This window comes from Tachypleus tridentatus, chromosome 4, assembly GCF_004210375.1.
Source record: "Tachypleus tridentatus isolate NWPU-2018 chromosome 4, ASM421037v1, whole genome shotgun sequence".
Taxonomy (NCBI): domain Eukaryota; kingdom Metazoa; phylum Arthropoda; class Merostomata; order Xiphosura; family Limulidae; genus Tachypleus; species Tachypleus tridentatus.
Window position 1 is genome coordinate 11,403,995 of NC_134828.1, and position 16,843 is coordinate 11,420,837.

The 16,843-nt window shown below is 34.5% G+C and overlaps 1 protein-coding gene and 1 pseudogene across 3 annotated transcripts in view; both read left to right on the plus strand.

The window, feature by feature from the left end:
- LOC143248568 (nuclear pore complex protein Nup160-like) overlaps nt 1-6,101 on the plus strand; it is a 63,531-nt gene extending 57,430 nt beyond the window's left edge. For both annotated transcript variants that reach the window (XM_076497019.1, XM_076497020.1), the window contains exons 30-33: nt 98-242; nt 1,939-2,064; nt 4,401-4,505; nt 5,868-6,101. In XM_076497019.1, coding sequence (XP_076353134.1) covers nt 98-242; nt 1,939-2,064; nt 4,401-4,505; nt 5,868-6,002 — 511 coding nt within the window. In that variant the 3' untranslated portion in view covers nt 6,003-6,101. The remainder of the gene's footprint in view (nt 1-97; nt 243-1,938; nt 2,065-4,400; nt 4,506-5,867) is intronic.
- Nucleotides 6,102-13,621: 7,520 nt separating this feature from the next.
- The window catches only part of LOC143248570 (tyrosine-protein kinase transmembrane receptor Ror-like), a 92,654-nt pseudogene continuing 89,432 nt past the window's right edge, over nt 13,622-16,843 (plus strand). Inside the window, exon 1 of the transcript XR_013027049.1 lies at nt 13,622-14,391. The product of XR_013027049.1 is annotated as a tyrosine-protein kinase transmembrane receptor Ror-like (transcript). The remainder of the gene's footprint in view (nt 14,392-16,843) is intronic.

Below are 16,843 nucleotides of genomic sequence, written 5' to 3' on the forward strand. Positions count from 1 at the left end.
CAAAAAGAACATTTAGTGTTCTTCATGGAAATTAGTTTATTGTTACATATTAGAGGAAGTTGTTTTCTTTATTTAATTACTTTTTCTATTTCAACAGTGGACAGAGACAGGCGTGGCTACTACTTCAGAACTATCTTAATCGATACGAAAAACCGGGGATGACAACATACCATCGTTGTGTCGCAACAAGGCTTCTAGCTCTAGGAGCAGCTCTGCCAACTTGGTTTCAGAATTCATACAAAGTTAGATATGTTACTTGTTCATCAGTTCAAAAAAATAATAAATAAAACATTAAATATTTTTTTCTTAACTTTACAGTGATATTAAAAGAAATCACAGTTCTTTGGACCAGATTTATTAGAACACACTTTACTTTGGACTTGCTCTCAGACAAAGTTTTTCTTTATGTATTTTTTAAGTATTGCAGTATTCTTTAAAAGCTCAAACTATAAATTTTAAACTTAGCAGGAATTTGGTCAAGCATGACCCAGTGGTAAGTGTACTGGCCTATGGATCTGTAGGTTCACCATCTGTGGCTTGTCTGGAAACAAAACAAACTACTATGTGCATCAACAAAATGTTGATGTTAAAATTCATCTATTCTGTCAGGCCAAAGTTTGTGCTGTGAACTAGTTGCCTTAATTCAAGTATTATGGTAAATCTGAAGGATTGTTATCGTAAAACCAGGCTCTGATACCCGTGGTGGCATGGCCAGATGGATAAGGTATTCATCTTGTAAGCTGAGAGTTGTGGGTTCGAATTTCCGCCACACCAAACATGCTCACTCTGTCAGCCATGGGGGCATTATAATGTGATGGTCAATCCCACTGTTCGTTATTAAAAGAGTACCCCAAGAGTTGGCGGTGGGTGATGATGACTAGCTACCTTCCATCTAGTCTTACACTGCAAAATTAGGGACAGCTAGTGCAAATAGCCCTCTTGTAGGTTTGCATGAAATTCAAAACAAACCAAACAAAGCTGATACCTGTGGTGGGGGACAATAGATATTCCATCGTGTATCTTTGTGTTTAACAACAAATTAGAGTAGTTTTTGTTCAAAATTAGATAAAACTTGTACAGATAGTTTCTGAGTAGTTTTGCATGAACTTTCATAAACTTTGCAGGAGATTGCAGATAAAGAAATCAGTTTTGTTATATTAGGCCTTTATTTTTTCCTAAACAATGGAGCTGATTAGTAAGAGTTTGGTGAAGGATCTTGAAAGTAAATGAACAAATAATTATGACCTTCATTTACTTTGACTTTATTTCTGTTCATTTTCATTTATTTTTAAATAATTTAATGTTTTAACTTAGAATCCAAAAGTTCAGTGCTCACATCTTCAGTTATACAAGCTGGTTTCTATAGTTCCGTATAGACTGGCGTTTCGACTGGACAAGCTCTCGAGCAAAACTATCAAATTGCTTGATTGTCTTTACTGAGTTGATCTGTAGACTTTTGTTTTCCAAATTGTTGTTTTTGTTAATGTCACACTCAATTTTAATATGAAATTAATTAAGCCTCACTTTACTGCTAAGTGTGTTGATAGCAGATAAAGAGAAACACTCTTGATGACGAGAAACCCACTTGAAATAAAAATATATCTCAGAATAGCTGGTAAGGGTATTAACACTTAACAGAAAGTGTTAATGCTCATACCAGCTGTTCTGAGATATAAAAAAAAACGTTATTAGGATTGTATATTTCTGTTTTAACCATTAGATAAAGTGATGCATCTCCAAAAAAGTTTTGTAACCTATTAACAGAGTTAATGAAAAATGAAGTAGAATTATTTAACTGAAAATAGATATAAGTAACCTCAAATAATTATAGGAAAAATAAGTATTCTCTTTAAGAATGTTTAATGTTATGAAATAGACAAAGGTATGTAACATAATGTTGTAGTATGTTGCTTATTTATATATTTTTCTTCTCCATAGAAACATAATATAGCTGAACTTTTGATGCTATATGTTATGTATGACCTAGTTTCTGAAGCAGTAGAACTGACTGTAGAATATATTGATGCCACACTTGGCCACGGAAAGGAATACTTTGGTCTGAAGGTCTGTTCTAAGTTTTTTTTTACCTGAACAATAGCTGACAAAAACAGTAAATTAATGTTGCATTTGTGATTGTTCTTTCTATGTTGATATTTTATTATAAGAGAAATTATTACAGTGTTTATATTTTTTAATTCTTAACTTGTTCTTAAACAAAGGCTAAGATTCAAAGAATGGTCTTTTTTATATTTAACTTTTCAGTTGTCATTATTTTCAAACACAGAGTTTTGATATCAGTTGTCATTATTCTCAAACACAGTTTTGGTATCAGTTGTCATTATTCTCAAAGACAGAGTTTTGGTATCAGTTGTCATTACTCTCAAACACAGTTTTGATATCAGTTGTCATTATTCTCAAACACAGTTTTGATATCAGTTGTCATTATTCTCAAACACAGTTTTGATATCAGTTGTCATTATTCTCAAACACAGTTTTGGTATCAGTTGTCATTATTCTCAAAGACAGAGTTTTGGTATCAGTTGTCATTATTCTCAAACACAGAGTTTTGGTATCAGTTGTCATTATTCTCAAACACAGAGTTTTGATATCAGTTGTCATTATTCTCAAACACAGAATTTTGATATCAGTTGTCATTATTCTCAAACACAGAATTTTGATATCAGTTGTCATTATTCTCAAACACAGAGTTTTGGTATCAGTTGTCATTATTCTCAAACACAGAGTTTTGGTATCAGTTGTCATTATTCTCAAACACAGAGTTTTGGTATCAGTTGTCATTACTCTCAAACACAGTTTTGGTATCAGTTGTGGTTATTCTCAAACACAGAGTTTTGATATCAGTTGTCATTATTCTCAAACACAGTTTTGGTATCAGTTGTCATTATTCTCAAACACAGAGTTTTGGTATCAGTTGTCATTATTCTCAAACACAGAGTTTTGGTATCAGTTGTCATTACTCTCAAACACAGTTTTGGTATCAGTTGTCATTATTCTCAAACATGGGGTTTTCATATCAGTTGTCATTATTCTCAAACATGGGGTTTTCATATCAGTTGTCATTATTCTCAAACACAGTTTTGGTATCAGTTGTCTTTATTCTCAAACACAGTTTTGATATCAGTTGTCATTATTCTCAAACACAGTTTTGATATCAGTTGTCATTATTCTCAAACACAGTTTTGGTATCAGTTGTCATTATTCTGAAACACAGTTTTGATATCAGTTGTCATTATTCTCAAACACAGTTTTGGTATCAGTTGTCATTATTCTCAAAGACAGAGTTTTGGTATCAGTTGTCATTATTCTCAAAGACAGAGTTTTGATATCAGTTGTCATTATTCTCAAAGACAGAGTTTTGATATCAGTTGTCATTATTCTCAAACACAGTTTTGGTATCAGTTGTCATTATTCTCAAACACAGTTTTGGTATCAGTTGTCATTATTCTCAAACATGGGGTTTTCATATCAGTTGTCATTATTCTCAAACACAGTTTTGGTATCAGTTGTCATTATTCTCAAACACAGAGTTTTGGTATCAGTTGTCATTATTCTCACACACAGAGTTTTGGTATCAGTTGTCATTATTCTCAAACACAGTTTTGGTATCAGTTGTGGTTATTCTCGAACACAGTTTTGGTATCAGTTGTCATTACTCTCAAACACAGGGTTTTCATATCAGTTGTCATTATTCTCTAACATATATGTAAGTTCTTGTTACCATCAAAGGTTTTCTACCAGTTAGTAATATTGTAATAGGTGAAACATCATTTCAGTTGTCACTCTGCCATAGCTAATTCAGGATATATCTTGATCAGATAACTTTTCAACATTGTTTTAAAGACATTTTACTGGTTTTTTGTAATGTTATAACAACTGGTTGTTGATTGATGTTGTTGTTGCACAAATAAAAATAACAGTGCAACAGCCTTTTGTAACATTACTGGATGTTGTTAACGGTGTAGTAACACGATAAAAGGGACAGTGTATTAGAGGTCACGATGAATATTACATGTGTTACCAACAAAATAACTTTCATGTGATTTTTGCTTGTCTTGTTTATAAACTTTTTGAATTTTTTTACACAGAAAACGTAAGTGTTAGCTTTTCATTAAAACATGATACATCCATGTCCTGTTTAACAATAACAGTGTTGTTAATTCGGTTGTGACTATAGTATTTTAAATAGTTGTTACTAAAACATAATTGTTTATCCACTAACATTTTATCATCAGGTTTTCTGGGTTTTTTGTGGGTTTTTTTCTACTTGCTTTCTGATTCTTTAATATCATTGTTTTAAATAATGTTTCATGTAGTAATGTAGCTAAAGAACCGGACTGAAATCAGTGAAACATTTTACAAACAAATGTTCTTACATACAGCATGCTCTTCATGGAACTGCACCCCCTGTGTGGATGCCCCACAATGTATTTGATCATATTCTGACAGCATTGTCTGAGAACCGATCTGGATTGGTTCTTACTCAGGTCTGTATTGTTGAAGATATTGTTATGTAATCTTTAGAAAACTAAATATGAAACGTTTTAACTTGCCTCTGTATGTGGATAAATTTCAGGTGTTTTTATACTCTAAATTTACTGAGTACACATTTGTATACACTAGTAGGTTCACTGAGGCCTAACACTTCTTAAGAATGATGTAACATATTTCTGCTGGAACTGTCCATCATTAATTTTGTTTAATTTGGTAGCATGATTACAACAAGAATCTGCGAGATCCATATGTCCTGACAGACTCTACAACCCATACTCTGTACATAGATGTAAACTGTGTGGTTAAATGTTGCTTTTTAAGAGTATCACTTTATACACTCAGCTTTGGTTTGGTAGCTTTCTGGTTGGAGGTTTTCGTGTTTGTTGCTGGTGGCAGATTTTAGGTTTTAAATGTGACTGTAATAAGTACATTGTGGTGTCATCTATTAAACGACACCACAAACAAATGTCCATTAAAAAAAAAAAAACAGTATGTGGAACAACCATTTCTTTATCTGAGAACACAATCTGTATAAATATAATAATATTGTTTGTTGTATGTCCATGTAATTACTTTGCAGGATGTACACTGGACTTCACTGAAATTGGTACGGAGGTTCATTAGGTCCCTGTGGGGCTACATCCAAATCTTCAGTTTTTATGGGTGTTTTTTTGAGTTTCTCACCACTTCTTTTCCCCCTGTTTATGGATTTTCACAATTATTAACAGTTTTATATACTCAGCTTTCATTGGGGGCTTTTCTTCCTACTGTTTTTATGTGGCAGGTTTTAGGGTTTAAAAGAGAAATACTCAGAACTCATTCTACATCATGTTTATGGTTAAAGAAATGAAATCAAAAGACTTTGTGAGAAAGGAAGTGATGTTTTTATCAAAAGATATTATTTACATACATGTAGAGTCTATGCTATCCCATCATTCTGTCTTTGTCATATCCTTTGTTTTATAAATGAGGTATTCCTCTAGATTGGGTTAAAGTGTGGTCCTAAATGCCATTCGGTGCAAGTTTTCCACCTTCATTAAAGGCTTCTTTCTTCCGAGTAATATAACTTGTGAGTTTAAGTATCGGACAAGTGTTAAAAATATTATCCATTGTGCTGTGACCCTTATTTCCAGTAATTTTTCACTGCACTTAAAATGTGGAAGTAATAATATTAACATAGCTGCGTATTTGGTGAATGTTCTGTATTGTTAATGTTATTAAATATGCTTCTAGGATAGCATATGATAATGTTACTGCTAACATTTGAAAACAGTTAAGTTTTCCCTGTTAAAAATCTTCTTTTCTTGTTGCAAATTTAATAATAATTATATATTTCCATGTCGTCTTTGAAACAGGTGGAAAAGATGATGCAGTGCAAATTGGATCAGTATTATCAGTTGTTAGAAAGAGCATCTGAAGCTAAAGCTACTCTGATTGGACAGCTTCCATCTTCATCCGCTATGATCACTTCCCTAATGGAAACGACGTAAAATTTATATTGGACATAATTTTATCACTCACTAAACCTAACATCACAAATTTTAATTTCTTTCTGTAAGTTAGAGTTACAATAAACTGTTTGTTTTTTACCATGACTTATCACTTTGATTTACTAAGATGTATATTTTCCTCCACGTGTAAAGAATTTACTAATCCTATAGGTACTGTCTGAAAGTATTCAGGTCGTCCAGGCCCAAGGTACTCTCTGAAAACTTGTGGATTGATATCTGCTAAACGAAAATCTTACTATAATCCACGTAGCTTGTATATACATATCTATCTATGTATATGATCGAAATAATAAATGGTACCACAAACAAAAATCCACAAAAAATTTCACACTTTGAGTATTGAAGTTTCAGAGATAAAAAATTACCACAGTGTGTGTGCAACAACCATTTCTTTATTTCAGAACACAATCTGTATAAATATAATAATACTGACTGTTGGATGTCCGTGTAACACAGAGTGTGGGTGGATCTTCACACAAGCTGATCTGGACGTTCATTAAGCCCATACAGTGCTACATACAAATTTTTATTTTGTGGGTTTTTAGGAGTGTTTTTGTGTTTTCATCACTACTTTGGTCCTGTTTACGGATTAACTTCAAATTTGGTTCATTGAGTCTATTGGAAGATACACGCAAACGTGTTGTTTCATATTTTGTGTTTTGCCGTTTTTTTACGACTACATATAAAGGAAACGTTATTTTTTTTGTCCTTATATAACTTTTCATTAATCATGAATTTGCGTAACTTCCGTTGAGCGGACGGCGACTCCAGCTTGTTTTAAATAAAAGTACTCACGACGAGAACACGCCTTTCACTAGGACGGTACATGAGGTTTTCATGATATCTTTATGTAATTTAATTTGTAAACATAGCACTCAGAAATGAAGTTCTTAAAAATAAATCATTTAAGGTTACCACTTTTAATATATCATAACATTACAGTTTATATCAACACAATCCGAACACCTTTCTCTATACACTATTCTACGGGAATCTTTTATCTATTGAGAAAACGTTAACATTTGTTTGTTTACAATGAGGTTTTAATACTAGGACTAATAATTAATATCACAAACAACCGATAGATGGCGTTTCTGCTCGTTTTTATAATATTCTGACATAGTAATCGAATTCTGGACTTATCCCTTTTGTATTTTGCAAGCTCGTCTTGTGTAGGTTTCTGTTTAATTGTAACGTGTAATAAGTGCCACAATATTTCGTAGCAACAACACGTGTTCTCTTTCCATTATCACCCATGATAAATCTTGATAGATGTCTCTGAGCAGCAGCTCAAATAAACTGTCTTTGATAATGACACTTTTATTCATTATCTTGGAAGAAAAACAACAAACAGCATAATATCTAAGTTTGTGTATGTACAGGACTTAGGTTATCATGTGATCAATCCAGTTTACATGTGTGAAAAGATTTACATGGTGGATCATGGTGAAATGACCAGCCATTGCGTCACTGTTACGGAGGATCAGTGAAATAACCAGCTATTGTATCGCGATTAAAGGATGAACACTTAAGGAACGACATTATAGTAACAGTACGCATTACGAATCACGCCAGGTGTGGCTTAGTGGTTAACACACTTGGATTTTAAATCCATGAATTCATGGTTTGCAACTCGTGAAGAAACGCGCGTCTCAATCTGGTGTAGGTGTATTACTATAAAAGGGATGGTACTATCCATCTGTTCGGTCTGACAATGTTGCTCAAGACCGTTGATTGGCTGCTTTCCTTCTAGTCTGTCAGTTCAAAATTTGGAACGGTTATGTGCAGATGTCCTTTACGTATCTTTGCGAAAAAAAAACAACAACAAAAACAAATAGACAAACTTATCGGATGACTTGATACGGTTACGCTTTCGTTTACAAACCATCCAGCTAATCACGTGTCTTTGCGTGTAATGTTAATAATTATTTAAGACTTGTAGGTGGCCAGCTTTGTTATGTTTTATGGCTGCTAATAAACTGAGTCATACATTACATCTTATAATGGAAACTTGTGACTATGTTGTAGCCGTGTGTGAAAATAAAGAGCGAAGCCGTATTTAACCCGTATTTTCTTAATGCTACCACAAGTGTATTATTTACAAGTCATATTAGGTTTAAATATTACTGGTGGCTATAGTTATATTTCAGTACAACTGCGGTCAAGAAACTTGCTATGTAAATTGGCCATTAAATCCTATCTAACGATCACCGTATACTAGTTACGCTGGATTAAATAAACAACAAATTATAAATAGAATCTATTGGAGAGAAAAGCGGGTTAGTCCTACGCCGAGGTATTTCAGTTAATGAATTATTTAGTACGACTATTAATTTAAATTTAAATATATATTCCTTGCCTGCTGCTCTGAGGCTACGTCTATTACACAACTCATCGCTAGGTGGTTGTATCTGCGCAGAAGGTTAGGCGTTTAGAATATTTCGGAACACATTGAGTGCCACGTTTTGAGTTTTTAGATGCGTTTTCAAATGTGAGTTAGGGTTCGAAGGCACGCACCTGTCATAATTTTATTGTGTTATTAGGCTGTTAGCTTTCATTTATTGGAGTTTTTCACATTAGTTCACGCAGCGAAGGGAGTAAAACGAAAAATGTACAGGAATATTTGACACACCCACGGATTTGAAAATTTTAACATATGTCCAACACTAAATATTCAAATAAAACTTGATCGCTAGTTACTTGAAACATGAAATGAAAAAGTTCAGTTGGTATACAGTACGTACCAGACAGTGGTAAAGTTCAGCTGGTATAAATTACATACTAGTAATGGTGAACTACACTGAATAGCCACCTGAGCCCTAAAAAAAAAAAAAAAAAAATGATTAAAGTAGTCACTTTCAAAAGTGATGCCTAAATGGAGGACAACTAGTCGATACCACACACCGCCAACCCTCGGACTATTTTTCCAAACGAATAGTGGGATTAAACGATACGTTATGACAACCCACGGCTAAAAGGACTGGCATATTAAGCTACAAATTCGGAGCATCGTAATTAGAAGAAACAGGATGTTGGGTAAAAAAGTGTGTATTTATGAACACTGTAATGTTCCGCTATTGATTATACTGTATGGAACAAATTTTAAATCACCAACACGTTTCACAACCTTACCACACGATTTATTGGAGGTTCACATTTCACTAAAAATTATAAACATGTAAAGAATTTTGACGCAGATCGACGCATTTACGAGTCATTATTACCTTCGTAAAACATTTTCAATGCGCCACCTTAGGTCGAGTTTTAAAATTGTTAGCAGTTTCTTGAAAATTTTGACCGGTAGTCGTTAAAACGTTGGGCGTTTTTATTTTTATCTTTTGTTGCTGTATTCATTCTTCATCGTTTATTAGAAATTAATTATCGAGCTCTTCTGCAGAAGGTTTACGGACTTAGAATGTTAAAATCTGAGGTTCGATATCTAAGTTGGTAGAGTACTCGCCTAGTGTAAGCTAGGTTTCGAGTCTGATAGCAAGTCCAAGACATACAAATAACATGATTATCACAGGTCTTAGTTTAATTAAAAGGCGAAGAGGAACATATGGAGAGTGTACTATATTTTCTCATTTACGATCAAATTTAGAGGAGTTAAAACGAAAAGTCAGTTTAAGTAAGATGTCAATTTTAACCAAGTTAAATACATTAATGATGGTTATCTTGGTATTTATCTGACAAGCGAAGGTTACCAGACACCCAGAGGACTGCAAGAATGTGACTGACTTATTTTTTAAAACCATTCTATCGATCTTTTAGTGGCTGACCCCTTGAAGTCTGGTAGGTTGCTATTATTAACACATAAAAGTATAGACTAAAGGGAAGTCAACAACACCCACTTCTAACTAACTCTTTGATTACTAAATCGAATAATGGAATTTGTCCCTCACTCTTACAGTGTACCCTATCTATGTATGACTCCAAAGTTCGGTGTTTTATGTGTCAAGTGATTGGTAACCATGACATTTGTGGACCTCAGGTCTGATAAGATCTTGCTAATGAATTACAATCAGAAATGTTTTCACAACTATAGAGGAAAGAGAAAAGTTGGGCTCCTCGCCTTTCACAACGTAAATACGAGAAATGTTGGAGTGATACAATGAAGGATTGGTTTTGAACCAACTAAGATAACCGAGAGAAAAGAAAGAGCCTGGGTTCTTTGTATTTTATAATGGCCCGCGTGCAACTCGTAATCTGAGGGGCCCGGGTTTGCATCCCCGTCGCGCCAAACATGCTCGCCCTTTCAGCCGTGGGAACGTTATAATGTGACGGTCAATTCCACTATTCGTTGGTAAAAGAGTAGCCCAAGAGATGGCGGTGGGTAGTGATGACTAGCTGCCTTCCCTCTAGTCTAACACTGCTAAATTACGGACGGCTAGCACAGATAGCCCTCGAGTAGCTTTGTGCAAAATTCAAAACAATCAAACAATTTCATAATGTTCTTAAGAGCAGTTATTCATTAAAAGACTGGAGGAAGGGTTTTAAACATACAATTACCTCAAACGAATCTTTTAAACAAAAGTGTTTCGTTCTTGTGTTTTAGACCAATAGAATCCATGGTTAAGCTCATTTCCATCAATTGCCAGAGGGCGTTATTGACCCAAGACACGATAATTACTTTCATCATTTGTGTCTGTTAAGAAAACACGTGTTATAGAGATTATGAGCATTTAAGTGCTTTAAACGAGTACATTTGTTAGGGCCCTTTATTATAAACCCTTATTTAATTACAGACGTGAAACCTCGTATATACATATGTGTGAACGCAGTTAAAACGAATTTTATGTGATAAAGGATATCGTTTCTTAAGGATTTTTTTTTCCACCACACTCACGTAGTTTTTATTCTTCCTGTCGGACGGAAGGCGTTTCGTCGGTCAGTAGAATACCCATGTTATAACAAAACAATTACATTGTCTAAACACACGTTGATGGAGGGCTTCTAAGAGACGCCAGAGTAACTAACAATGACGTGTACCGAGTGAAAGAAAAGATGAGCGTATAATGTACGTGTCAACCACACCTGCTGTGCCGAGTATAGACGTGGTCATCATGGCTCATCGGACTGGATTAGAGGAGACGCTGTTTGTATTAACAGTACGTTTGACAACAACTGTTACAACGTAACCTGGATGATGTGTTATATTTGGTCGATGTCACAACACATCAGTTTAAACACTACTGTTTGATTATTTTAATATCATATTATTATTATTTAATATTTTCTTCAATCATTATGTGAATGTAAACAATATATAATCATATTTCGACCATACCATATCTAATGACTTCGAGACCTTCTGCCCAATACTAGGGTTCACCATTACGTGTAGAATACAGCAGGCAAAGTTGTGTTCACCTTCAACACAAGGGTTAGGTTTGTGTAATATTTAGTTCACCTTCAACACAAGGGCTAGGTTTGTGTCATATTTAGTTCACCTTCAACAAAAGGGCTAGGTTTGTGTAATATTTAAGGTCAGCTTCAACAGAAGGGTGAGTTTTGTGTCACATTCGTGTTCGAATTCAACAGAACATTTTCGGTAGATTCTAAAACTTATTGTAAAAAATATTAGGAGAAAAGTACAATTATTTAAATAAAGAAATGTTTTCTTCTCTAAACTTATTATGTACAAAATAACAGTCTTATATGTTACTACCAATAATATTCAATAATCTTTTATAGTAGTTAACGCCTATTCATCTAATAGTGTTAACAACCTCACGTCTAAAATGACGACAATATTAGTCGACACATTCAAATTATATCTACATATTTCGGGTTGAGCGCCCTAACCATCAGACTCTCAATGTTTTGGGATTTTTAAGCGCTTTATACAGACTATATTTGTTTAAGAATTTGTGCAAAAACGTTTTCAACAAACTGATTTTTGTGTCAGGATTCGTGTAGTAACGTCTTTTAGAGGCTGGTTTTAGTGTCAGGATTCGTGTAGTAACGTCTTTCAGAGACTGGTTTTAGTGTCAGGATTCGTGTAGTAACGTCTTTTAGAGACTGGTTTTAGTGTCAGGATTCGTGTAGTAACGTCTTTTAGAGACTGGTTTTAGTGTCAGGATTCGTGTAGTAACGTCTTTTAGAGACTGGTTTTAGTGTCAGGATTCGTGTAGTAACGTCTTTAGAGACTGGTTTTAGTGTCAGGATTCGTGTAGTAACGTCTTTTAGAGACTGGTTTTAGTGTCAGGATTCATGTAGTAACGTCTTTTAGAGACTGGTTTTAGTGTCAGAATTCGTGTAGTAACGTCTTTTAGAGACTGATTTTTGTGTCAGGATTCGTGTAGTAACGTCTTTTAGAGACTGGTTTTAGTGTCAGGATTCATGTAGTAACGTCTTTCAGAGACTGGTTTTAGTGTCAGGATTCGTGTAGTAACGTCTTTCAGAGACTGGTTTTAATGTCAGGATTCGTGTAGTAACGTCTTTCAGAGACTGGTTTTAGTGTCAGGATTCGTGTAGTAACGTCTTTTAGAGACTGGTTTTAGTATTAGGATTCATGTAGTAACGTTTTTCAGAGAATGGTTTTGTGTGATAACTTATTCTAAAGACTGGTTTTATTGTCACAATTCGTGTGGTAGAGGTTTTTGAAGCTTGGTTTTAGTGTAGTAATATTTCTTAAAAACATGTTTTTATGTCAGAATTAGTGTAGAAACATTTTTTAAAGACTGGTTTTGTTGACAGGAGTCGTGTGGTAACGATTTTGAAAGACCGATTTTGGGTGTTAGGGTTCGTGTGGTAACGTTTTTTAATGACTGGTTTTGATGGTTCGATACCTGTGGCTATTGTTTTTTAATGACTGGTTTTGGTGGTTCGAAACCTGTGGCTACTGTTTTTTAATGACTGGTTTTGGTGGTTCGATACCTGTGATTATTGTTTTTAATGACTGGTTTTGGTGGTTCGATACCTGTGACTATTGTTTTTAATGACTGGTTTTGGTGGTTCGATACCTGTGATTGTTGTTTTTTAATGACTGGTTTTGGTGGTTCGATACCTCTGACTATTGTTTTTAATGACTGGTTTTGGTGGTTCGATACCTGTGACTATTGTTTTTTAATGACTGGTTTTGGTGGTTCGATACCTGTGACTATTGTTGTTGACTTACTTTTAACTTCATCGACAAACATTTCTGTGACATTACTATTAAGACTACACACGTTAAAGTTTCTTATAAACTGGTCTGTAGACTTATCTTAAATGCTTCGTTCGAACTTGTTTTAAGTTTTCTCTTTTCTTTCTTTTTCGTTTTGCAATTTCTCAAGAGTTGTCGAACTGTCTTGACGATCGGTGATCAAAAACTTCAAAAATGCACATTCAATAACCTGAAGAACATCATTCTTTGACCCTTAATTTTAGTTTTGTTAGGCCTAAGACGACATGCTTGTAATCACAAACTTGGGTCAGTTTATTTATTTTTTAACTCGCTGAACTAAGACTGTATCATCACATATGTTTAATCAGAAAGTTCTGTTCAGTGGGTTAACCCTGTCCCCCTGCCTACAATGGTTAAACCCCGGCTGATCCTGCACGAACGCATTAACAAACGCACGTTACTCAAACATCGCTGGTTAGTAGACCCTCAAACGAGGTCGAGAGTGTTTAGAGTAACAGAATCAACCAGGTCTTTCTTTGTGTGTACTGCTAGAGGAGATTCTCTACGACCTGTCATTAGGGCCCCATCATACTCCAACTAGTAACTACTAGAATATCTTAAATAAAACAGAAAATATTTTTAAATTCCTGTTGAAAGATATTACAACCCGAGAGAGTAAAGTGTCAGAACAGATCTAAATAGAGCAACAGTTTGTGGAAGAACTAGTTTGTTTGTGGTTCACGTGAAGTTGTTTCTACTATTGAAGTGAACATGCGCCACGTGCTGTGAGGTTTAGTGCAGTACGACGTCGAACAGCGGATCTGCGAATGGTTATAATTTACGTGACGTACACAGTTTTGAATCAAAAGATAGCAAAATACATTTAGGTTGCTTGTCAAAAATGTCTTTGTTTTCATAAAACAAGTTTAGGACAATACTTCGTGTATTTGTTACACACGAAAAAAGAAATGGCTAATTTCGTATTGTAGACTTTTTACCAATTAGAGTTTATTTTGCTTCGTTATACAAATTCGTTCCAGTAGAATAAAAAGTAACCATGATTCCTAAATGAAAGTTTAGAAAATTACGTTTTGTGAATATAGTTTAAACATTTATGGTAGTACAATTATTGACACAAGGTGACGATGCGTGCCGACGGACAGTGGCCCCTAAAAGTAGCGGTAGTTTTAGTGGTACTTGTCATCCAAGTTTCAATGTCGGCTGACAGTGATGACGTTAATTTCTCTGGTTCATTTCACGGTAAGTAAATTGGAAATATCTGACACTGTGGGTGTGTGAAAAATTAGTTTTATATAGCTTAATTTTAGATTTTAAACTTTAAACTAGTATTAATTATTGTCACTTCTCAGCAAACGAACTGAATATCGAAAACATTTACGTCTTACTTTTGAACGTTTTCAAGTTTTTAACAAAAGTTGATAGAAAAGTTAATCGTTTTTAACCAGTTTTCTGTCAGTTGTATGTAAATCTGTCTTTGCAGCTGGCTACAGAACAAGTATATAACCTACTATAATTTGTTGTATTTGTGGCAGATGTTTTGTTTTATGATTTTGTGGTCAAACAATACGACACTCTTCAGCCCATTTCAATTTATTCACGGTTGAAGTTCATCCAAGAAAATACTTGTGAATTTGTGTTGTGATTTGAACTAAAACGATATTTAAGGTTTGAGGCGATACGTATCGATTTCATGTCGAATGTAATAAGTGGATAAAAACAGTAATGACATTGTAGAGCTATTGTTAGTTGATAATGGTTATGTAGGCCTATTATTAGTGCTAGGTCTAAGTAATGGTAATGTAAGTCTTGTATTAGAACTCGGTTACTAGTGGCAACGTAGAAAATGGTGAGACATAGTAACTATTGTAAGCATCTTCAATAGTTGAACGTTTCGGAATTATATGTATTTTGTCATCAGTATGTTCAATACAGTGAACTAACACTAAAATGCAACGAAAGCCCAATCTTAAATAAAAATTATAACCATTTTCCTTTTGTTTTATTCAAATATACTTTTTAGATGAACATTTTAAATTTCCAGACACAATTTCATCATATTTTAATATTAATTTACTATACTGAAGATTCTTTCTACTGATTATTCCCAAAGACTTGCTGATAATGGAATATGTGTAATTACGAAACACTTGACTGATAAAAGTTGTTTACAGTTGTTGTGTTGGCTCTACTCTTGATAGTTTTACACTTCAGTAGATTGATATGTGGTTCGACCTCGGGTCGTTTATCCCAAATTTGAGGTTACAAGTTCTGAAACTTAAGTATATCCAAAGAAAAATATTTCAGGATATTAAGGAGGGAAAATAAACCTCATAGGCCGGTCCCAGTATGTAGGTTACGGTGATTTGCGTCAGGTACGACCACTCGTCATAATGTTCAGGCGTTAATATAAGGACTGCCGAGCTCACGTCTTTCCTTTGTTTTGATTGTTGTGAATCTGCTTAAATGGCGTTCATTGACTTAGAAACCTATTTGCTACAATATTTATAATGTACAGCGAATGTAGTGTATGTATATATGTATAAAAACTATTCTCTCCAGTCGTTTCTGGTTTTTTGTTGCTGACTCCATGATTATTTCAGTATTTATGTTCGTAAGGGATTTTCTTTCGAAATGAAAATTCCATTTACATCGTTTAAAAATAATAATGGCAGTATTTCCACTTCGGTAAACGATTGGGGCAAGTCTATAAGCTAAGTATAGAACATGCGCATTATTAGTCCTACAGACGCCCCCCATGTATGTTATCTCTATTTTTAAAATCCATAACAGGACTAGGTCTAAAGTACATAACAGGATACTGTCCCCATTTCTAAAACGTACAATAAGCTTTATCATTATGCATGTTATATTCGTTTCTAAAGTGTTTAACAATTCATTATCCGATGGTTAAGATGTTTATAAGGATAGCTTGTTGTTGTTTTTTATATACAACTCAGCAACTTTCAGAAATAACAGTTACTATTAGATGTATCCGTGCAGGTGAGAGGTGGTGTTTGTTTTCCCTCAAAATATGCCAATAGCAATATGTTTTGTTTGTTTGTTTTTGAATTTCGTGCAAAGCTACTCGAGGGCTATCTGCGCTAGCCGTCCCTAATTTAGCAGTATAAGACTAGAGGGAAGGCAGCTAGTCATCACCACCCACCGCCAACTCTTGGGTTACTCTTTTACCAACGAATAGTGGGATTGACCGTAACATTATAACGCCCCCACGGCTTAAAGGGCAAGCATGTTTAGTGTGACGGGGATTCGAACCCGCGACCTTCAGATTACGAGTCGAACGCCTTAACCCACCTGGCCTTGCCGGGCTGTAGCAATATGTAAAACTATGTTTAATGGGCTTGTTTGTTTAAGTAACATTTTATTTTCGCTTCATATTTAATATGTTATCGAAAAGCAACACGTAACGTGACTTAAAAAGTCTCACATTTGTGTAAGCGTGTTTTTCTTGAAAGTTCGTATAAACAACGAGTGAACAATTAACCACTCAAGTGGTTGATGGTATTAAAAAAACGAACTGCAGTTTTATAATTGTTTTACCAGTTATTAATATAAATAATAATGCTGTAGGAAGAAGTGACAAAGTGGGGTTACTTGAGTAGATGTGTGGGCTTTATAACGAGATGTTGAAAGTGTAAGGAACTGCTACCAGAGACAGCTCAAGCTGGAGAAA